The following is a 23964-nucleotide window of genomic DNA, read 5'->3' as shown; positions in this document are numbered from 1 at the left end:
CGGGGCCTGCTTGGGATTCTCTCTCTCTCATCTCTCTCTGCCCCTCTCCAACTTGTGCTTTCTCTTGCTCTCAAAATAAATAAATAAACTTAAAAAAAAAAGTGATGTCTTCATTAAGTCAGCCTTCCAACAAAACCTAAACATTTATTACCGTGCAATACAGTTTTTACCTTCTGACCAAAAATGAGCATGAGTGGAAAAAAGCAACTTCTTTTCTTTCTCTCACCAAAATATTACAAGCCACAAATGCAAAGACTGGTGATCGTCTGCAACAGGTAAACACTACAATACTCACAGGTTTAGACTTAAACCTTGTAACACTCCTAGGTTTTCCACGCAAGTGACTTCATATCATACCTGTTGATGTGTCCAATGGCCGTGTTGATCGTGACTCGCGGACCACCGTCATCGGGCCTCAACACATATGGCGGGAACACATCGTCATCATCCACAACAGGTTCAACGTCAGTCTCACCCGCATCAACGGACTTGGAACACTTGTTTCTCAAGATCTGGACGTTGTAAAAACAGACTTTACGAGGAGAACAAATGCCGTGTTGCCCTATGTCAGTTGTCTGCCTCTGCACCTACGGAAAAAGCTCTCTTGACGTGCAACAGCGCTCTCTCCTAAACATGCTTCAGAATTCCAAAGTCACCTGATGCGGCAACTCCCTCCCGGAGCACTCCCCCCGCCCCAGCTCCAACCGCGGAGACACTCACCGCACGTGTACAAGGTTTGCACGGTACCGTATCTACACACACGCACGCACGCACGCACGCACAGGGGCTGTGTCATCACCCTGTGACGGCTCCGCAACTCAGCCCCTCAACTGGGACTGCAGCGCCCGCACCAACAGGACACACTCTCCAGGCATTTTCCCCCCACGATCCACAGGACCATTTTCACTGTGGGCTCTCAAACAGTTCGTAAAATAGTGCTGGCTCTGTGGTTGCTTGACTTTTCTCACAATGTCCACACTGCACACCCTTGCTGAGACTATGCTCTGCAGGTAAAACTGCTTCTACCCATTTCTTTGCACATAAAAAAAAAACCTTAAAGACACCCTACTGACTCTCGGAACTTACCTTTTCAATAGCTTTGTATGTTTTAAGGTCTTCTTCAAAACTTTTTATTTTGTCTGTATCTGCTAACATTATGTAATTAGAGATCGGTGCCCTTGCTCGTCCCTTAGATTGAACATAGGATCGATACTCTGTGGGTAAATCAAAACGAACCACCAAGTTGCATTTTGGTATGTCAACACCCTCTTCCACAATGCTTGTCGCAATAAGCAGGTTGGTCTCATGTGCTCGAAATTTCCTAAGTACCTGAAAAGAGTCCACCAAGAGAAGCAATTCTAAGAAATTTCCAAAGGAACGGTGCAGTACCAGTAAGTGAAAACTGCCGTTTCTGACACGTACTCTAGGCGCACTCGATCTTCAAGTCCAGGCTAAAGACGACAGCAGCACACAAACAACAAGACGCATGAGCACGTGTGCAGAGAGACTCTGGTTTATTTTCAGCTGAGCACGACTTGAAAAATCAAAGTGCCCTTCTGCTGTACACAAGTATGCACGAGCCACAGAAAACCTTCCGGGCGGAGAGGCTGGCTTCTTCAATGGCCACCACAGAATGCAGCCAACAGTGACCAAACGAATCCGCTTCTGGAGTCCTGCTGATACTCTGACCTCACATAGGGTATCTTCCGGCCGTGACACTGTGCCAACGGCCTCCCAAGGATGTCAAGACTCTTTCACTAGAATCCCTAAAACACTTGTAATTCAAAATTACAAGTAAGGCATTACTTACTTTCTGGCATCTTGGGACATTTTCGATTTAAGGAATCAGAACTACTCATTAAAAAAGGTAAGTGAAAAATTTTTTATGTTAGATTTAACATAACACCATTTCCCAATCTAGGAGAAGTTAAATTATAAAGTAAGCTGCCTTTTAAACAGGTCTATCATACTGGCTGTTAGACTCTCCAAACTTGGAATATTATCAAATAGCTACGACATAGAAAACGAACGCCAACGTGAATTAGTCTACCTTGAAGTTAAATAACAAACTTCAAATAAAAACTTTTTGTTTGCCAGCCAGAGCACTATATTAGGTTTCCCATCTTTACAATGCTGTCTCCTATATTAAAATCTTAGAATGTATGAAAAACTTTAAGCCCAAATCTTTAAAATATAGCGTTATTTTTGAAGTATTCAAGGCAGAACTTTAAACAGAAAACAAAACACTTTATAGGAGAACAAATTCATTTTGTAGCTCAGTCATATGCAGTCAACAGGAGTTACGGTTACACATGCTTTGTTTTTCTAGGAAATGCCATCAGTCCAATAAAGGAAAATGAAATGGTTGATGGTAATTAAGACCAAATTGATTTCCTAGACGGCTATTCTAATTCTGAACATATGAATCACCAAACAGCTACCTCATAGGAGACGGCTAGTCTATCTATGAGCAAGTATTCTATGCGACCGAAAATGCCGCCAAGCAACTATGAAGAAAGGGAGCTCCTAGGAGCAGAGTTCGTGTGTGTGTGTGTGTGTGTGTGTGTGTGTACATATATATACGTACGTATGTATATATATGTACACACATATATTCTGACAATTGTTACTGTACAATTATTTCAACTTAAGTTACCTCTTCCTGTTTTCTGAATTCTGCTTCCATCTGTTTGTTACGAGGCTGATTCTTTCCAATGCCATGTCCAGTTATAAAATTGCTGCTGATGTAAGCCAGCTCTGGATCTTGTTTGCCAGCTTCCTTTATCAATCTAAGAAAATTACATACATTTGGAAGTTAAGCATTGCTGAGGGAGAAAAAAAAAATTTAAACTTTTTTGTTTGTGAGGTCTCCCTTAAAATGGAAATTACGTGTATTTTTTGCCAACATACCTAACACAACGGGTCTCTCGGTGGTTTTTGTTTTTTGTTTTGTTACGTTTTGTTTTCAACTAGCTTAAACAGAAATCACTGCCACTCTTCACCGCGTCGATCTGTGGACCAAACACTCACTTGTAACGCCAAATACAGGGCTGATTTAGCCTGCCGAACAAAATGGCCACAGTACGTCCAACTTTCTAATTTGGCAGTGAGGACTTACTAGGAATGTAGCCCAGTAGGGGACAGAGCAAGGCAGGGAGAAACATGGAATCCTCAAACGTCTTGGCCTCAGGCCAGGACCTATCATGAAAAAGCCGCACACACTTCTCTGAAAGCTCAATGTTCTTCTCCACACACACACACACACACACACACACACACACACACACACACACACTTGCGGCTGCAGTCAAGCCCCTGTCTCTACGGCCAAACTTATGCAGAATGCGTACCAACACCCTGAGGCCAAGAGGGGATTCAGAGGCGGAGGCGAGGGAAACCTCATTCTCCCGCTACGTGCACTAAGAGAGCTCCTGCTGTGTGCGAAACAGCATGGTTATTTTAATCTCACCACAACGCCCTGTATCACTGGAAGCAGAGCTCCAGGGCAACGGACGCCTGTCTGCTGAGGCGCGCCTCCAGGCCCAACACTTTCCTGCCCCCAGGCCGCTGACACCCCCCCCACCCCAGTTCTGCACAACAGAACACGCCAGACTTCGGCATGGCAGTCGGTGCCAGAGTCCCCATCCCATCCTGTCACGGAAGACAGGCTCCCCAACTCGTCCCTCCTCCTGCCTGTTGCTCTGTATTAATCCAGAACGCCAGTAACCTAAAGCGGGCCTTCTGGTTGAGAGATGGAAGAAAGCTACAGGAGGGGGGTCACGTTACTCGGGGACAGAGGTTAACAGTTAGTGTTGCCATTACAGCTATTTTGGAAATATCCACATTCAAAAACTCAGCACACGGGATAAATGGTTCCACACCTGACGTAAGTGATTCCAGATGGTTCTTCTGAAGTCATACGCATAGTATAAATTCCTAATAGAAAATTGCATTTTTAAGTCAAACCATTCTTTTTTTTTTTTTTTAAATACATGAAACAGACTAATATCAAAGAGCTGGAAGAAACCTTGAGTGGCCATCTAGAATATCTCCCTGCCTCCAAATCAGCCAAACACATGCATGTCTAGGTTAGTTTACACGTCTGTTCTACATTCAAATACTTAAAATGTTCAGAATCAGAAACCTCCTTAATATGTTCCAAGCTTTGTTTAGTTATTATAAGCTTACGATGTCAGTAACAGAAGCGTTACAGGCCAAGAAATCGCATGCCTGAAATACAAAATTTATTATCGTAGAAATAGGTACTTCCAAAGGATCGTGTATGCAAATAAGCATCAAGAGGTTAAAAAATGCACTTCATGTCAGGCAGTAGGCAAAATAATTAACTCAGTCAGGCAAAGGATGTGTTTTACTTTGCCAAAATGATCACGTTAGCAGATTTCAACGAGCTGAGAAGCAGAAGGCACTAAGAGTAAACGTATTTCTCCTACTGAAACTCACATCAATACTGCAGAGGACAGAAGAGACAATATGCACGTCAACAAACCCAATCTCTTGTAAGCAGTAATTAAATGCTATATACTTATGATGATGGTGTTTAGAGAGGAAACTTCATCCGATAAATGAGGGGATGCCTAATCACACTCCTCAGGCAAAGCTATAGGCTTCCAGAGAAACGAGGATGGTCGGGGAGCTCACAAGTGAGTTACGCAAACTGCTGAGAGACTTCGCTGTACCATGAACAGAGGCCACGAAGTCTTACTTGTTTCTTTTGAGTTTCACACTGAGTTTCTGTCAGCTGTCGCACAAGCAAGCGGTTCAATAAGCCCTGCTGCTCTCTAGTGCACAGAGCTTCTCAAACCATCTGTGGCTAAGAACGAGTTATTTATTTTTTTCTAGTATCAAATCCATCAGAGAGCAGTATTTTTTGTCAACTTCCATGAAAATTTACTGAGAAAATGAAACAAATATTCAAGAGCCAATGGTCTTATATGCAGCAGACATCACTGTCAAAACTGAGAGTTTTTAGATGTTTGCCCTCAATCTCTGTACCTAGCTCACTCAGTTGGCACCAGCCCACACAATGCATTGTGTTACACGCATCGCCTCCCAGTTACATCAGAAACAGCATGGGCAGGGGCGCCTGGGTGGCTCCGTGGGCCGGGTGGCTGACTCTGGATTTTGGCTCGGGTCCTGATCTCAGTCGTGAGATGGAGCCCCGCGTCAGGCTCTGTGCTGACAGTGCAGAGCTTGCTTGGGATATTGTCTCTCACTCTCTCTCTCAAGATAAAATAATAGATGTTAAAAAAAAACAAACAAACAAAAAATGAAGCAGCATGGTCAGAAATAGGAAATATGTGCGCTAGATTCAGAAAACCAGTAGAACTGTGATTTCACTAAGCTTGCAAATTTGTGCAGACAACCGTATGGGGAAAAAAATTCAAAGAAACAAACACATCATTTGAAATGTCTGCCAAGTACTAAAATATGTGAACAATAGCTTTTAATAGTCTCCTTACGCCTTACATTTTTTTAACAACATGAACAAATCAAATGTAATTCCTCTGTGACTCCACCAAAAGAACCATCACCGATAGTTCTAGCATACAGACACTATACGCGCCCCCAAACGTGTGCGTAGAGCACGTGAGAAAACAGCACCTACTGTATCAGGTGATAAAACAGCCATTTTTACCTACATTAAGAGACAGAGAAGTAATTTCTATCTTACAAATGAAGATGCTGAGGCTTTAAAGAGCTAAATAACTTTCGGGTTGCTCGGGCGGCTCAGTCAGTTGAGCGTCCAACCCTTGATTTCAGCTCAGGTCATGGCCTCACAGTTCGTGGGTCCGAGCCCCACGTGAGGCTTCGCACTATCAGTGTGGAATCTGCTTGGGATTCTCTCTCCCACTCTCTCTCTGCCCCTCCCCCACGCATGTTTTCTCTCTCTCTCTCTCTCTCTCTCTCTGAGAGTGTTTTACAAACACTTTTTGTAAAAGTTAAATAGCTTCCACAAAATACACATCTAAAAAAGTGAGTAGAAATAAAAGGAACCGGGGCTCGTTGACGAAATGGCTGATCAACAACAGAAAGGATGAGGGCATGCTGAAGGGACACAGGAGCTGACCTCAAGGAGCCCCAATGGCTCAGAGCGGAACAACGAGAGCAACAAGGTAAATGACCTAACGTCAGGTTAAAGCCTGAAGTGCGAAACACACAAACGTGAGGGGCGCCCGGGTGGCTCAGTCCGTTGAGCGTCCGACTTGGGCTTGGGTCATGATCGCGCGTGGGTTTGTGGGTTTGAGCCCCGTGTTGGGCTGTGCTGACGGCTTGGAGCCTGGAGCCTGCTTCTGGTTCTGCTTCTCCCTCTCGCTCTGTCCCTCCCCTGCTCGTGCACTATCTCTCAAAAATGAATAAATGTTAAAAGAAAATATTTAAAAAAATAAACATGAGTCCACAGTGAGAAAAGAACCTAAGTCAATGAATATAAATAATAAATAGGATCAAGAGAGAAGAAGTTTTCCTCACAGAAGAATTCCAATAATAAATGAATTGGCTTAGTGATTTGCTTCCACAGAATAAAGTAAGGAGACAAAGAACACCTTCCAGGAGAAACCTGGCAAACACTACCATAACCATGTGACGAGGTTTCATGTCACTGGTGATGTCTCACGTCGATAACCATGAGTCCCCCTGATGCGATGTGATGAGAAGGGCACTTCATCTCTACAGTATTCTTCCATATCCTAAATCCCTATTTTAATCCTGAGAAAAACATCAGACAAATTCAAATTGAGAGCTAGTCTACAAACTACCTGGCCAGTACTCCTCAAGACTGTCAAGGTCATCAGAACCACAGAAAAAGAGAAAATACAAGAGACCAGTGGAGATCAGGGACACACAACTAGATGCAACATGGTACCTGGGATTAAGACGATGACACTAATGGGAAAACTGGTAAATGAAACTGAAGTCTGAAGTTTGGTTAACAGTAACGCACCAATGTTAGTTTCTTGGTTGGGCCAAATGTACACGATAATGTAAGATGTTAACAATGGATGGGGGGAAGCCAACTAAGGGGGACAAGGGAGTTCTGTAATCTCTTTACAACTTTTCTGTAAACATTTAAGTTACTAGGGAGACAGAGGGAGAGGAGTAGAGAGAGGATGTAAACCCAGGCATGTCAGATTCGATTGTCATACAAGACTAATAAATGACACAGTGAAAAGGGCCACATCTGCCTTATTTTGGGAGGATCACAAACGGAGTCTTCACTTCCTCATCTATGATGCAGTTAATACATGCACCTTCCTTTCTCATGGGAGTGTTGGAAAATTTAAAAATAGATCTAAAAGCGGGTCTCCTGGGTGGCTCGGTCGGTTGAGCGTCCAACCGGCTCAGGTCATGATCTCGTGGTCTGTGAGTTCGAGCCCCACGTCAGGCCCTGTGCTGACAGCTTGGAGCCTGGAGCCTGCTTCGGATTCTGCGTCTCCCTCTCTCTCTGCCCCTCCCCCACTCACACTGTATCTCTCTCTCTCAAAAATAAACGTTAGAAGAAAAAATTTTTAAATATATATCTAAAAGGTAAGTTAGAAACCAAGGTATCTGGGTGGCTCAGTCAGGTAAGCGTCCGACTCTTGGTTTCGGCTCAGGTCATGATCTCGCAGTTCATGGGTTCAAGCTCTGCACTGGGTTCTGTGCTGACAGTGCGGAGCCTGCCTGGGATTCTCTCTCTCCCTCTCTTTCTGCCCCTCCCTTGCTCTCACTCCCTGTCTCAAAAAATAAACTAAAAAAACAAAACAAAATTAAAGGTAAGTTATAAACCATAAAGCCCATACGTAAGGCAAAAGGAAAAGTGTAATCCTAAGACTATACACGTGGCTACATTACACACAGAAGTAGCTATGATTCATTTTTTTTAATTAGGAGAGGACAAAACTGCCCATGTATCACAATAGCTTAGACTCCCATGAAACTATTCACTGAGGAAGGGTTTTCCTCCCATTAAACTGATGGAAGGAAAGAATGTGGATTTCAGGAAGTTTTTCTAAGCTTATTAAAAAGCTTACTGGAACAAGACCTCTATTGTATATTTCATTAGCTGCCCATAAAGTTGACTCTCAAACCGCTCTTGATTCATCATCCAACACTAAATTCCAGGCACTTTTCATGAAAGCTGATCACAATTAATCTGATCCTCAAAGTCAATAGGAAATAACTGATCGGTTTTTGATACACGGTTTCAGGCTAGTATTCCTGCAGTGAAAACTGGCACAGCTCTACATTTAAGAATTCACGTAGAGAAGAGGGAGAAGAAGAAAATGTACCCCATTTCTTCCAAGTCCCCTAAAGTGTATTTAATTCTTAAACCATCCTGTCTGGGGGCAGGGCTATAATGAAGCTTGGAGCTGACCCTTGAAATGCCTCTCCCCCATTCTAAGAAACAATCCTGACGGTCATGGCTCCCTGGTCTGCGTCCCGGATGGTCTACCCACTATAAAGCGCTGGTTTTTAGTGTTCTGTGATGCCCAAGGGCATCATGATTGTAGAAGGAACTGAAACTAGGAGGGAGGATATCAGGATTCTAGAACTGTCTCTGCCACTGCCTAGCAATTTCACTCAGAGCCAATCACTTTTCCTCCTGAGGCCCTTTCTTTTTTATAAAAATAAGTAGGCTGGATTAGATAGTCAATGAGTCCCTTTCCAACCTTAAACTTCGGATTCCAATGTAATTCACTACCTGACATTATTTTACTTTGTATTCATCATAAGGATCAGGCCCAATGACTATGAAAATTACCAGACTAAAAACCGCCAGATGACTACCCCAGAGTCCAATTTCTCATTACTCAAGTAAGTTTTCAAAGCCCCAAAACAGTGAGAAGCAGTTTGGGGGGGGGGGGAAATCCCAAATTACCACAGGAACCAAAGCCGAATTTCTCCTCAGAGATCACTACTTGCAGAACTGGCTCTTAGAGATCAGCTCTGGCCAGTTAATGGATCTCAGAGAGAAACAGATCGTCGTCTGATTGTCTGAAGCACAAAATAAGGCCCCTTTCTGGCCCTTTGATACCACAGCATCTGTACACAAACCAGAAAGAACCACACGTTACCAGACCGTCTGACACAGATCTGGAGTACCGCTCCCCGGCTGGGCCGACGTTCAGGAAGAATCAACTTCTGCCAAAGAGGGGGGAGACGGGCATCCACGGCCTAGTCTGGATGCAGGGTCGTCCTTTGCCAATATTCTCGAAATGCTTCCCCAACATTTTTATTTTCTTCTGAGTCAGAAAGTTTTAACATATAGTCTATGAACTAAGCCAAACTGCAAACCCAGTTGTTCTCAACTTTTTCCACCGCGGATCTGCAACCCTGAATCGACATTTGTCAGGAGGAAAAAGCTAACAGCAGCAGCGGCAACAAAATAACCACGATGATTCCCCGGTAAAATTTATCCTCCAACTACGTGAAGGGGAAAAAGCCTGGTGTGAAATGCTCAACACAAAGCCTGACACACAGTCACGGGTGAACTATCTGAACTGCATCTGACAACTAAACGGGAGACAAAAAGTGTTTCACTGTAACGTCACGGAAGTTTTCCATATGCGCTCTCTGTGTCAAACGGGTCACGACCGATGGACATCCTTCAAGAGAAAGAAAATCTCAGGTCACGTCAGACCTAGCCTTTCGGGAACGCGACAGTCACACGCACGTCCCTCCCGTCGATGCCGGTACAGCATCGCACACGACCCATGACGGTATCGAGTGAAGGCCACCCACCTGGGCCTTCCGCCAGTCTCAGAGCGATTACAGAGCATCCCTCCACCAAGCCAAAAGCTGCCTCGCTCCACTACGGGAAGAGCCGCTAATCTTGGACGTCTATTTACCTGTTTAAGACAACTGCTGTGTATCTTCTTTCCACAAAAATGATCCCGCATAAGATGTTGGTGAACGGAGACGGGAAATTGGTCTCCGGCTTCTCTTTTTCTTCGATCTCTTCGTCCTCGTCATCATCCTCAGAATCACTCCAGGACACGTAATTATCCTGATTCCTGTTATTATACCACTCGACGCTCTCGAACTGCTGCCGCTCATACGGTTTGTACTTGCGCAAGATTTCGAGCAGTTTTATTACTTTAGGAGTTACAAATTTCAGGTCAAGTGAGGCAGGAGAGAAGTGCTCTTCACATAGTGCATGGATTTTCCTTAGGAAGGTGTCTGTAAACAATAGAAATTTCCTGTGCAGCTCCTCTTGCTCGTGTTTGATGTACTTCTGCAGCTCCCGGACCATCATCCCAGCGACCTTATCTGCACACCAGGGGCCCAGGACCACCAATACGGCACGACAGTCTGACAGTATCTACAGGACAACAGAAAGAGCCAAATGCTGAACGGTAACATCACGCAGCGTTTTCACGCACGGTTCAAGTGGGACTGAAGCTGTCTCCAATCGGCCCCTTCAAAATACATTCACCCCACTCATCCAGACACTGAGGCCAGTGCCCCAAGGTTGAGGGGGGCGGCCGGTGGGCTTTTCAATCTCTACTTTTTCATATACGTGTATGCCAGAACCATCCTTCTGTCTTCCCCAGAAAAGGTAATCATTAACAGAATATAAAAGACGCACCCGTATAAGGTTAATAAAATTTAATTTCAGGTCTGTTGTTACAAGTAAAACGGAATCACTGACTTCCAGGTAGATACGCAAGGTGAATTATGTAGCAGAGCAATTTTCTTTGAGGCGTCAGACGAGAGCAAGAGAATTTTCCTTGCACTTTATGCCCAGAGAGCCGCATCTTCCGCTCTTAGCTCAGAGCGGAATGTAAATCCCTAACGAGGCTGTAACTGAGGGACTGCCGGGTCTGCAGGCCAGTAAAAGGCAAACTGGGTTGAGTGCAGACTTAATGAGAAATCAAGGGCTGAGAAGAGTCTAAGCACGGCTGCTCCAGAAAAAAATCATCAGGAGAGAAATCTGGACTCCGATGTAACAGCGTTATTTCACAAATGGTTTGTGGGGCGCCTGGGTGGCTCAGGTGGTTGAGCGACCGACTTCGGCTCAGGTCATGATCTCGCAGTTTGTGAGTTCGAGCCCCGCATCGGGCTCTGTGCTGACAGCATGGAGCTGGGAGCCTGCTTCGGATTCTGTGTCTCCCCGTCTCTCTGGCCCTCCCCTGCTCATGTTCTGTGTGTCTCTTTCTCTCTCTCAATAATAAATAAACGTTAAACAAAAAAATTAAAAAAAAAAAATGGTTTGCAAAGTCCTAGGATGATGATTCTCAAACTTCAATGCATCGGGATACCTGGAGAACTTGTCACGTCTCAGCCAGCTGAACCCCTCCCCTGAGCTTCAGCTTCAGCAGGTAAAGGATGAGTCCCTAATCTGTTTTAACAAGTCCTAGGGGGACGCTGACACTGCCGATCTGGAGTCCACACTCTGGGAACCACTGATCAAAAAGGATCTCCTCCCAAAGCTGTGCCACTCAGGAGCGATGGGCTCAGACCCAGTTACACACGGGTAACAGCAGAAGAATTCGTTCAGCCCGAGGGTTTGACTAACTCATCTGACCCAACAACAACAATGGACCCCAACCCATCTCCTTGTTTTCCTTTTTCCAACCTATTTCCTGAAACCAAGGAGGTCGACATTGAATAATGTCAGGTGACCATGAACTCAACCCGGTACGATCTGTTCCATGAAAAAAGTCCAGGAATAAGAAGACAAGTCCTTGAACTAAAACATACCAACAGCCTCACGAGAAGCACACTGTCGTTTCGACAGGAAAACTCAACTTCTGCTTTCTCTACTTACTCGTACACGCTTACCTGCTTAGAAATTGAAGTCGAATCTCTCTCTTTCGAACGCACAGATATGTTACAGTCGTTGATAAAGTTCAGTGCCTCCTCCAGCTCCAGCAGCAGCCTGCCATAGAGGCCACTTCGGTCCGTGAACGGCCCACAGTCCACCACAATCTCACACGGTTGAGAAGTGTATCTGTAACGAAACAACGGGTGTCACTGCCACGGTGAACTCACTCCCGCACTACGATCCCCGAATATGTGTCTACACCCTGGGATCACAGGCAGGCTCGCAGTGGTCTTCCTCCCAGGGCGCTCGCTTTCAGATGTGCTACGCTTGCTCAGGAGGGCTCTAGGAGGGACTGTCTAGAGCCCACGTTCCAAGAATTCTGTGAGTCTTATGGTGACCTTATTACCCCAGGGTTTGTAGGGTTAGACTTTCAGCTTTTGCCTCTTTGGGCATCGAGATACTCAAACAACTCAATAATGATTACTTCTCAGACACAGAAATAGGGACGGGGGCAGATCATAGAGGGAGAATGCTATCGTTGAATCTATCCACCTCCACACTACTCGAAACTCTTAGCATCTGCAAATTCAACTTTATTTTAACGTGTTTTGACCGTATCCTTGTAAGGAAAACTCACCTAACTTTGAACCGATTATGGTATCATCCTTGGATCTCTTATGCCTTTCATGAACTAGGACAACGAGAACAGCACATAATATTCGAAAACACTAACAATGACTGGGGCGCCTGGGTGGCTCAGTCGCTTAAGTGTCCGACTTCGGCGCAGGTCATGATCTCATGGCTCGTGGGTTCTAGCTCTCCATCAGGCTGTGTGCTGACAGCTCGGAGCCTGGAGCCTGTTTCAGATTCTGGCTCTCTTTCCCTCTGCCCGCCCCCCCCCCCCCCCCCCGGCGCTCATGCTCGCACTTGCTTTCTCTCTCTAAAATAAACATTGAAAAAAATTTTTAAACGAAAGCACTAACAACAATTAAGGAAATGAAATACACTAAAGACATGTGTAAATACTACGGTTTTCATTATTCTCCATCAGAATTTATACTTAACCAGAGAGTCACGCTTAGAGAACTGGGAAGTACCAGGTTCAATAGACCACTTATCAGTTTTACTTAAATGTCCTAATACCTCTACTTCTGCAAACCTCAAGTAGTGCAGGCTTCCCAATCTAATTCGGAACGAAAGTACAGCCTTTCACTGCCACATCAGCTCATTCTGGCTCGAGAAAGTCAAAAACACCACGTCCGAAATGTCACGAGATTTGTATTTCATGCGTGCATTTCATGTATTTTGAATCCTTACATTCCCACGGATCTGAAACATTACCTTTTCTTCTCGTTCTACAAAGAGATCTTTCCCCAAGTTCCTATTAAATGGCAGGTACACTGCAAGATGTTTTCCATGTATCAACGTGACTGATCATCAAGGAATCCCCCGAAACCACTGTCAACATCATTTTACCGGTTCTGGGACAATAAAGGACTCGCCTGAAGTCATACAACTCCCAGTCAGTGGAAGCCAGGATTTCAAACCCTGTCTGATTTAACTCCCTGAGAAATCGGCTTCTCTAGTCATTATAACTGTTCCAAGAACTATCGCCTATAAGGATGCTTTAATGTGAGTTGAATCAACTTAATTATAAACCTAATTGGTATAAGCTCCCATCCACCAACTCAAATCAAAAAGTGTGTATGTGTGCACGTTTTACTGAAACTCAAAGCAGCTACCTTTCCAAAGACACAAACCCAGAAAGCATAAACAACATTGTTCTCACACAGTCACACCCATTTGCAAAACACCGGGGTTTTTCCAATCAGTTTAAAACGTAGCGTAGGGGCACCCGGGTGGCTCAGTCGGTTAAGCGTCCAACTTCAGCTCAGGTCACGACCCCGCAGTTCGTGAGTTCGAGCCCCACGTCGGGCTCTGTGCTGACAGCGCAGAGCCTGCTTCAGATTCTGGCTCCCACTCTCTCTCTGCCCCTCCCCTGCTCGTGCTCGGTCTCTCTCTCTCCCTCTCAAACATAAACATTAAAAAAAAAATTTTTTTTTAAACGTAGCGCAAAACACTGAATTCTGTCCATAAAGTCGTGTTCTTGCAAAGTATCACGCGGACACTTAGGTTGGAACGACCGTGCACACACGTGGGCAGAAATAAGCTTCCTGTCCTGGCTCCCGGTCCTCGTCCACATCAGCAAACAGGAGGGGCCCACGCTCATGCCATCTTCTGAGAGACGAAGCCCCTCCATCTGCTGTTCTCTGTGGAGACGAGGGGACGTCCCTGCCCTAAGGATTCTCAGACTCGCTCGTTCCCTGCCTCAGGCACCCGTCCACTTGTACAGGCGCTGCCCAGGAGGCCCCAGGAAAGGGACGGAAGGGGAAACTCCAGCCGAGCGCCTACCTGTCCAAGACCACCAGGTCAGTTGCGGTCTCAGCATTACTCTTGAGGATTTTCTCCAGCTTCTGAATCTTTTCTTCCAATTCCTCGGGATCGCATTTCCCATTTAAAATGGAAGCAGTCAGTCCCAAGATACGAGGACACGATGGACAGTTTTCACAGAGCTGACACGATAAGAGATGCTGACAGTGAGGCATTCGTTCTGCGAGGCCAGGACGACAGAGACACTGCCAGACTGACACAAATCAGGAAGATGGGCAGACACTAAAAGTATCACTTATGGAATGACCGGAGCCTGTTTCAAAGATCCCTGTATCCAAGAAGCGTACGTCAATGTGCTACGACAGATGATATAATGGATGTATCACGCATTACGTACTTCATTTACGTATGCTTAAAAGTTTATCCCAGGACTAGATTTACTATAGGTTACGCACGACAGTTCATTATTATAGATCTCAGTGAAAATTAATTTCACATTCATCCGTTCATACAGGGAACGAAGCTCCCAAAACTGGTAACGGATATTACTGCTTTTGATATATAAAAACACCGCTTATTCTCAGGAATTTTTGACTTGCATTAAGACTGATAAAAACCTAAAAACTTACCTTCATAATTTCTCGGTAGGGGTGGTCTAGGATCGCAAGATGACACTCATCAAACACCAAAAGGTTAATGTCCGACAGCGATAAGTAACCATTTTTCAAAACATTCAAGGCGACATAGCAGGTCATAACAAGAACCTAAGAGAAAGCTGACATCAGTGTACGAACGTGCGTTCACCTGCCTACCTGCCTGGATACACTTCTATTAAATCAGATTACGGAGCCACCGTTCTGTAGGCGAGAAGTGAGGAACTCATTAGTCAAAATCAAAACAGACGTTCTAAATGTATGCAAGCTGATACTTTGGAACCAAGAAGCAGAGATGGGCAAATACGGAAACAGATTAGGGGAAAAAAATTCTTGATAACAGGGACCATGCTTTTATGATAAGTCTCCTAAAACTACTTCAGGTTTTCAGGTTCCTATTAGCCCCATTTTGACTGACGAGACCTATTAATTTAATCAAATGACAACACAATTCACCCTGTGTTTTCCTCTTTTTTCCCGCTGAACTGACAAGGTTTTCTGGAAGAAGACACCGACCAAACGTTCTTTTCAGGGCACTATCCCTGTGCGGACATCTCAATGTTTCACTGATGAGGACTCTACCCCGTGTGCGAGACGTGCTAGTCCGTGTGCACTGCTCCAGCCGAGCTACGGAGCATCTCCTAACCGCTTCAGACACACCAACACCAAAAAGACCCTCTACGCATGCTGGCTCCACACAAACGCGTACGTCAGAGGAAGTCTCTGGTCAAAGACCCAAGGGTCTCAACCGAGAAGCGTCTCCAGTCTCAAGACACTTAACTCAGGCGTAAATTTTCTGAAAAGCAGGTTATCCACAAGCGGGAAGTACGTCATCAGAATTTGTGTTTTTCCAGCCAGTAAATCACACTGCAAAGCTGTTTCTCTCCTGTGCAGTAAGAGCAACATTATACGTTCCTGTTCATTTGGTTTTCGACCGTGAGAAAGAGTACGGGAGGGCTGGTTCCTAGGCTGACAAAGTACAGGAACGAGTTTTCAAACTAAACAAAGACAACCAAGACTAAAGGTCATCTTATAAACGAAGTTGAGGAGTCGTAGGGATTCACAAAGGGAAATTTCTTTCCAAGTCTTACCTGGTGCTTAGTAAACTCTTGGTTCCATTTCTCTTTTGTCCAAGCTGCATTTACTTCCAGGCTTGAGTATTCCCCAACCTTGAGATCTGAATGAGTTCTGACAGCTGACACTTGTGGAGCAACCTGGTTTGCTGATTACAGATACAAATACTCCTTGTAAACAGGACAAATCTTACCTAGCTGGTTCTCTGGACTACTAATGATTAAGACAGCTAAGGAAATCCTTATTATTATCTATCATTACCTAACCCCCGATTTTTTAGATAGCCAATTGAAAACTGTATTTCCGGGGCGCCTGGGTGGCGCAGTCGGTTAAGCGTCCGACTTCAGCCAGGTCACGATCTCGCGGTCCGGGAGTTCGAGCCCCGCGTCAGGCTCTGGGCTGATGGCCCAGAGCCTGGAGCCTGTTTCCGATTCTGTGTCTCCCTCTCTCTCTGCTCCTCCCCCGTTCATGCTCTGTCTCTCTCTGTCCCAAAAATAAATAAACGTTGAAAAAAAAAAAATTTAAAAAAGAAAACTGTATTTCCAAGGTGATCCTCCAAAATGCTTTTACTAGACTTAAGACCTGGTCCTCCGTCATTCACTTCAGAGAACCCTATGCCACCCTCCTTCTTTACAGCCGATTTTCCCAACCTAAGAACAGAACTTCTAGGCTGGAATGGGAACTACTCCAGATCCACCCCCCACTCCTGTTTTCTTCAGTAAAATCAGATCGTTTTGCCAAGACATAAGACGGTCTCATATATATTTAAAGTACAGGAGAATCACATGTTGAGACCATCTGAAAACAAAAAAGGAGACCAGTGCCCCAGCAGCTCAGGTTCACATTTTATACTTTTTGTTTTAATATGTAAAGCCAAACACAAATCCAGGATCACAGACTCTAACTGAATATCTAACTTTTAAGAAGCACCTACCTCCCCTTCTGTAATTGGCATAGTAAAATCACAAATCATAATGCTACCAGTCTCATAAATCAAGCACTTTTTGATGGACTTTGCAAAGCTAAAACAAATATAACCAGAAATAACTGTGACGACACAGATTAGCTTATGTTCCGAAAGGTAGCCCATGCAAAAACCGTAGCATCGGAATTAAATACGTTTAAGGAAAAAGCTGAGGTTTAACATCTGTGAAATAAAACGGCTGACGCTTAAAAGAGAAGTACTATAAAGTTAAGAGATAAGACTAAATGCTATTTCTGCTCTCAGAATCTCAACAAATATATTATTCTTCAAGCCCTCTATACGTTCCATCATCTAACTTAATAGCCACAGAGAAAAAGTGCTTACGGGACACCCCTGGGTGGCTCAGTCGGTAAAGCGTCCGACTCTTGGTTTGGTCTTAGGTCATATCTCACAGTTTGTGAGATTAAGCCCCACGTCGGGCTCTGTGCTCACAGCTCAGGGCCCGCTTGGGATTCCCGGTTCCCTCCCTCTCTGCCCCTCCCCCATTCTCTCTCTCTCTCAAAATAAATAAACTTTTTTTAAAAATGTGCTCAACCGTAAAATCTCATCCAATGTCCTCCACACAGTATGATAAAACAATTTCTGCATTACCAGAGTTGACCAAGAACACCGTCCTTTTTCCGTTTCTGTTGAAGTCTCCCCTGATCTGATAGGACAGCTCTTTAGTGAGTAGTACGGCAATAAACGTCTTCCCTGAGCCAGTGTTTAAACAGACTATGGTGTTATGATCCAGAGCTGCTTCGAGCAGTTCCACCTAGAAATACAGTGGGGAAGAAGAGGCCACACTTCTTATCTGGGTACAACACTGGGAAAACTGGGTTCTGTCTTAATTCAGGAAACTTCACTACTTCCTGAGATCTTCCTCTGCTAAGTCTGCCAAAACACAGACTCTCTGCATCTCTCCAGAAGGAGATCACAGGCGCGAAAATGCCTGTGACGTATGGCCAGCTGTGTTGTAGAAACACGCGTGGGGTAACGTTTACAATCTGTTTGAGAATTATTTTTGCAGGGGGGACAGAAAACTCCCCAAGAATAACACGAAGAACTGAGTTTACAGTAACCGTGGTCCTGCCCGTTGGTGGTGGTTCGAACCGTCTCCATTCCCTCCGAGCTCTTGAGGACAGACACACCCAAGCGGGTATTGCGAGGGGAGAGGTTTTCAGAGGGGAAACAATAAGGAACTTCACAAACAAAATGATTACGTCAATCGGCCGGCAGATGTTAGAAAAGAAAAGGGCCATTAGGAACAAAAGTATCTGGAAGGAGAAAATTACTCAGAAGAGGAGAGCTTGAAAAGGTAAATGGGTTTTACATAAGACATGTCAACTGTGTGCTAACTGACTCCATTTCCGTGGAAACGCTCCAGTATTAGTGTTCTCATTAGTACCTGGTATTTTCTTGGCGTATAAATGTTATCATGGATTGCTTCTTGTTGCCACGGCAGTCCAAAGAAAGGGCCCATTGGTGAGGAGGCAGGGGTCACGAGCTGCAGGCCCGCCATGCTGAGGGGCTGCAAAGCAGGGCTTTCATTCATCCAGTGCTTCTCTCACTGCATTTTGCTCTAGCACAGCTTACTACAAAGGGAGAAAGAATACCGTTACACCACCATGCAGGGTTAAGGACGAAAGAAAGCCAAGAAACAAGAGAAACATCAGAGTATCACTCCTCCGGACCCTTTCAAACTTCCCCTGTCATTGTTTTAGCTTTTTCTCGATCTAAGAGGATTGTTTTAAAAAGTCAAGCGTTCTGTACTTTCCGACCCGGCAATTCTACACCTAGAAACTTGTCTGAAATAATTAGGCAACTACACGAAGAAACAAGGACACGGGTACGTACTGATGCCTTAGTACCTGGGAACAAGCAATACCTTTCAAACGCACTGATAAGAAGTGAGCAAGTAAATGATGGTATAGTTCTATCATACAATACTTTGAACTCACGAAGAAAATCCGGATCTGTATTGACTGATAGAGAACCATGCCCGTCATATACCTTTAAAAGAAAATATGAATATGATGCCTCTTTAAATACATATGTACATGCGAAGCATGTGGGTGCATAAACAAACATTTTCAAGCATTATCAATTCTATTGATGCCACTATCGATAAACTTGCGAGATAATGTTTGGAAGGCACTGAAGTTTCAGATACCTGCCAACACTTTGTCATTGTATCTAAAGACCATAAACACACAAGGTCTTTTCCTCAACTGACAACCTAGCTCAACTGCACAGCTGACCGACGATTTAAATATTTACCTTTAAAATTACACATATCCTAGATGAATCAAGACAAAGGGCAACCATTCTGAGTTTTTCACGGTAGGTAAGGGCTCTTCTGTGTTTCACGTATTCTTTCCCAAAGAGGAAGTGGATTATGTAAAATGACAAACTAAACCCGAGTCTTTTTCAAACTCCTAACCTGCACACAGAGGGTCAGGGTCTCAGACCTCAACGTGGCAGTCCACCATCGGCTTTCTGACTGTCAGCAGCATTTATTTGCCCCCAAAGGAAATTTCTGCCCCCACACTGCTTGGGAGTTTTCACTGTTATCACTCTATGAAACCGGAAAGAAGCCCACTCTTCGTTCCTTGACGAGAACCTTTGAATCTCCTGACGCGTGAAATGGACGACCATGATACAGGACAGCGACTGAAGCTGTTCTATCAAATCCAACGAGAAGTCTCCAGTCTCCCTTGATTTCAGAGGTCAGTTCAGGGGACCACAACTCAACATCTGGCCAGTGCCGGTGTGATCTCCTGTAAGTAGTGGGGGACACAGGGCTGCGGGCGCCGAGGACAGCAGCAACGCAGGTGCGGCCAGGTCAGACGGCACAGACCAGCCAGGATGACCAACGATCGCTCTCGTCATCCCTCTGGGAGGAGGACGGCGAGCAAAGGACTGCGGAGCACGGTCTGAACGCTACCAACTGTGTTCTTCCTAGAAATAATCCGCTCATCGTCTACCGAACCAAAGCCCCACCGACCATTCTTTTTACCCCCTGCGCAGCGTTCACTGTTTTCAACTCCTCAGGCCCGCTGCTTGCACGCCCGTGGGTTAACCAAACACGGCTGCCAAGAACCCAAAGCTAAAGCCATGGCACCTCATCTCCTGAGGTCCACTGGGCCACTCTGCAGGCCCACGGCCCAGACCACAGGCCCCTCCCACCGACTACCACCCGGTCAAACCATTCTGCATTTTCCTTACCGTGGGCTGCTCACTGTCTGGGACGACTTATGCCGAAAGCCTGACCCCCTCCCTCGGCCTCCACGCAACTCAAATGCCAATCCAAGACCGATCAAAACTATGGCAAAAGGGGTCAGGAAATCAGCATAAATCCTGACCGCTGAAGAGAATAAAAAAGGAGGAAGGTGGCAATGCCAGTCCCCAAAGAGTTCTTCCTTCACCTGCCAACACCACGTGGAGCCAGGAACCCGCGACACCCCTTCCTGCTGCTGTCACCGCTGCCACCATTCTTTCTCACAGAGATAACAGTGGCAGAACTGTAACTAATAAGTCCCGAGAAAGAGTCTAAAAAAATAAATGAGAAGAATGTTCTATTTTTCCAAAGGGAGACTGTATCCTTTAAAAATGTGTAAAATACAAAGAAAAACTCTAAAAACGTTCCAGATGAAAGACTATAAAGAGACATGACAGCTAACGGGAGTGAGTGATCTCAGACTGGATCCTGTACTGCAGAACGATGCCACAGAGGGCATTACAGAGCCCCTGACAGAACTGTCAAAGTCACCGAGGCTGGTCACGGCACTAAGGCTGTTTAAGAAAGCAGCCTCATTCCTAAGAAGCAGACCCCACGGCGTCCAGGGGTAAAGGGCCATGAGATGTACGCAACTTCTCCTCGAATAGTTCAGACAAAGAAACCACATACACGTACAGCAAATGTGTGCAACACGTTAAGCAAATGGGGCAAAGCGCGGATTCTCTGCCCCACTCTTAACCTTGTGACTTCGCTGTACGTTTGAAACTGTTTCCAAAAAAAGACTCTCGAAAAGGAAATATGTATGAGTGGTGAGACTGGGACTCCCTTGCACACTCGGTTCGCCCGCCACACCAAGCCACCCCCAGAACGTGGCAGACAAACAGTGCAGTTTGTAGAATGAAAACCGTGCCCACGTGAGTGACGATAAAGACCTTCAAACGGCTTCTGTGTGCCTTGCAGACATCTGCACGCATTTGCACAGGGATGCATGTACACCCTGATTCTTCTACCGGCACACGTGTGTAGGAGCACGCGTGCAGAAGAATCAAGTTCAAGCGAGTATTTGATAAACTCAACAAGAGAGTCACGACTGTCACACAATAACGTACAGAACAGAATCGTCACAGTTCCAAAGGTATTTGTGTAGGTTCTGGAAATCCACACCCTCTCCTGGGAGGGCGGGTGCGGGAGAGGGTCTGCAAGGAGACAGGGGACCGCGATTTAACCCTCTCAACCTGCTTTTCCGTAAGGTCACAATAGTTAAGTTCATCTTCACCGACTGAATGTACAGTGGCTGGCCCCAGAGATACTTTCTATTTAGGGAAAGCGAATCCAAGATGAAAAACCTCAACAGGTAATCCAATAATGTGAAAACAGAACAATCTGTAATTTTGCCAATTTTTACTTTCTTTGGTGTGTTTAAGTAGATTTTTTTTTCCCCTTAAGCTGGTCTTAAGGAAAAGCTCTGAATCCCTGCTGGTAAGTAAACGTTCTGTAGTTTCACAGATGTACTGATTATTGATTAACTGCTTTCGCAGAGCCAACAGACAACGCCTTGTGATGGCTCCTCGAGGACAGAGTTTAAGTTTCTGGACAAACAATTTACATCCACGAAATTGGTGAGGCCATTGTGTAGCTTCTACGTAGTATTTTCTCAGAAATAATTTAGTAAAACACACGAACAAACTCTCTTCCTCTTTCCACGTATGATAGAGAAATCACAGATTTACCGTTTTAATGTTTGAGATCTCTGTGTTGCTGTTGTCCGAGCTGCATTTTGACATTGTGATAGCAGTTTATTGGAAAATCACAGCATGCCCAAGCTTCTGCTCTAAAAATAAATGCAAAAATAGCCAAGTTTAAGGTTCCTGTACTTAAAACTGAATATAAACACATCTACAAGAAAGCCCCATTGATAAGAAGAGTTAAATAAAAGACCATTATTTTGTATTACATTTTAAACAAAAGACATTTGGGTTATTTTAGGATATGAAGTCTTATTCTAAAACAAAGAACAAGAGAGTGGGGGCTGGCAACAATAGCATGCCTAATTCCCAGAGATCTGGGGAAAAGAAAAAGTTAGAGGAAAGTTCAAGAAAAGGCTGCAAAAGGAATACAAGAAAATCAAACACAGTAAACAAAATCTAAAGATAGCAGCTAGAATAACGGGGGGTAAAAATGACAATGCCACGTATACGTCATTTCCTAAATTCACGTACACCAAAGAAACGAAGATCCCCGAAAGAGGCACTTGGCTGAGAAATCCCAATCACCGCGATACGTGCATGAAATCTGTCAGCGATTTCAATTTCTCAGAATGGAATTAAAAACACAACAGTTCAATCCACACTATAAACTCTCTTACAGAATTCATTCATGAATAAAAGAATTCAGAACACACCCCAACAATACTGTTACAAAGAACTATAAATTCAGTGAGGTTCTGGTAAAAGATCACAGATCAAAAACTAAGGAAGTGTGTTAACACGGGAAGCTTAATTTAAATAACAAATGTTGATTTTGTCGGCTTTGACACCAAATCTTGCTCGTGCTCATTACGCTAATGACCGCAGTGTCTCCACTCCCAGAGGCTCGGGAAAAGAAACCGTGAAACTCATCCGTGTCTGGTCTGGTCGGGCGAAGGCCATTCGAGCACAGGTGACGCTTTCTCATCTCACAGACAAGTTCGTTTTGCTAGTCAGCTAACAAAGCAGGTCTTAGTACTGCTGTAGTACGTACATATTTACCTCAAAATGCTGATTCTAAGTTCTTTCAGTTTCCAAGTCTGTATTAATTCACACCCTAGGTAACCTAAAAGCAATCAGAGAGAATATTTTAGAACATTAAACTCATTGTTAAAAACCAACTTTAAGAAAATTCCTATTTGACAAACTTTGCATACTTCACTTACCAGAGTAAGATTCCTGGTAACTTATTTTTCTACTCAGAGTCAAGAAAACAGTACACACCTGGAAGAGCTGCCTTCAAAATTAGCCTTTGTTATGTTCTAGTACAACTGAGAACGTGTGCAGGTTGTTGGCACAATCCAGTTAGATAGAAGGGAGATTTCTTGGCAGTAAATTCCATCCTCTCCCCCCCCCCAACCCCCCCCCCGCCCCGTAAAATCTGACTTTGAAACTGCAGGAACACCATGTGGGTCGGTAACCATGCTTCCCAGGAGCAGATCTCCCCTCTCCTGGCGTCTGTGTGGGTTTCTAAAGCTACCTCCTCCTGTGACGCTTAATTCCATTCTGTCCCACCACCTGGGAGGATACAGACTCTGTCCACCATCAAGGCCTCATCTGTCACGCTCCACCCCGCTGTAATTCACACTCACACCTTTTCTCAAAACACCATTAACTAAAATAATAAAGCTGACAATGCTTTAAAATTCAACTCCACTCTTACAAGATTACCGTCACCCAAATTATTTCCTTAGGCATTTCGGTACAGACGTCAGAGAGTTAACGCACCAAGTACAATGAAAACTTATTTCGTGTTCATAAATACAGAGCCAACAGGTCAAGTTTTCTCATTTTAATTGATGATCAGAACTTCGACTACAAACATGCAAACTCCTGTTTTAGAAGCCCCTTTCAGATAGCTCGGAAAGAGACGTGCCAGGTATCAGACACTCAGTCAAGGTTTAGTCCGAACCGACAAACTTCACCCACATTAACTAGCATCTAACTCCCGCCATACCCCTTCGGACAAAGGCCTGTGACAACAGACAGCCTAAGCATTCTGATCTAAGGTCCAGAAGCATCTAGAGCTTGCCGGTACACATTTTCGAGACCGGTAACACAACTTACAACTCAGTCGTTTCATCGCAACGTGTCACAGGTGCCGACACTCTTAACTCTACAGGTTATCG

At 44.7% G+C, this 23964-nt stretch overlaps 1 protein-coding gene across 6 annotated transcripts in view; it reads right to left on the bottom strand.

The window, feature by feature from the left end:
* Positions 1–23964, bottom strand: part of DICER1 (dicer 1, ribonuclease III) — a 73251-nt gene that overhangs the window by 29282 nt on the left and 20005 nt on the right. For 3 of the 6 annotated variants that reach the window (XR_006962144.1, XM_047080168.1, XM_047080164.1), the window contains exons 2-13: positions 22838–22901; positions 21821–21921; positions 18258–18444; positions 17462–17624; positions 15903–16033; positions 14788–14922; positions 14180–14340; positions 11785–11953; positions 9849–10321; positions 2657–2789; positions 1087–1329; positions 358–512 (exon numbers count right to left, since the gene is read on the bottom strand). Coding sequence is in view for 5 of the 6 variants with exons in the window: in XM_047080168.1 (XP_046936124.1) it covers positions 358–512; positions 1087–1329; positions 2657–2789; positions 9849–10321; positions 11785–11953; positions 14180–14340; positions 14788–14922; positions 15903–16033; positions 17462–17624; positions 18258–18404 (1910 nt within the window). In the remaining variant the exon portion in view is untranslated. Of the gene's footprint in view, positions 1–357; positions 513–1086; positions 1330–2656; positions 2790–9848; positions 10322–11784; positions 11954–14179; positions 14341–14787; positions 15781–15902; positions 16250–17461; positions 17625–18257; positions 18445–21820; positions 21922–22837; positions 22902–23964 lie in introns of those variants that run through there. The other 3 variants (XM_047080165.1, XM_047080166.1, XM_047080167.1) reach the window with 3 other exon arrangements.

This window comes from Lynx rufus, unplaced genomic scaffold (genome assembly GCF_022079265.1).
Source record: "Lynx rufus isolate CCGP_SWC_20201006 ecotype Redwood Valley unplaced genomic scaffold, mLynRuf1.p SCAF_17, whole genome shotgun sequence".
Lineage (NCBI taxonomy): Eukaryota > Metazoa > Chordata > Mammalia > Carnivora > Felidae > Lynx > Lynx rufus.
This window is presented reverse-complemented; position numbering and strand designations above follow the sequence as displayed.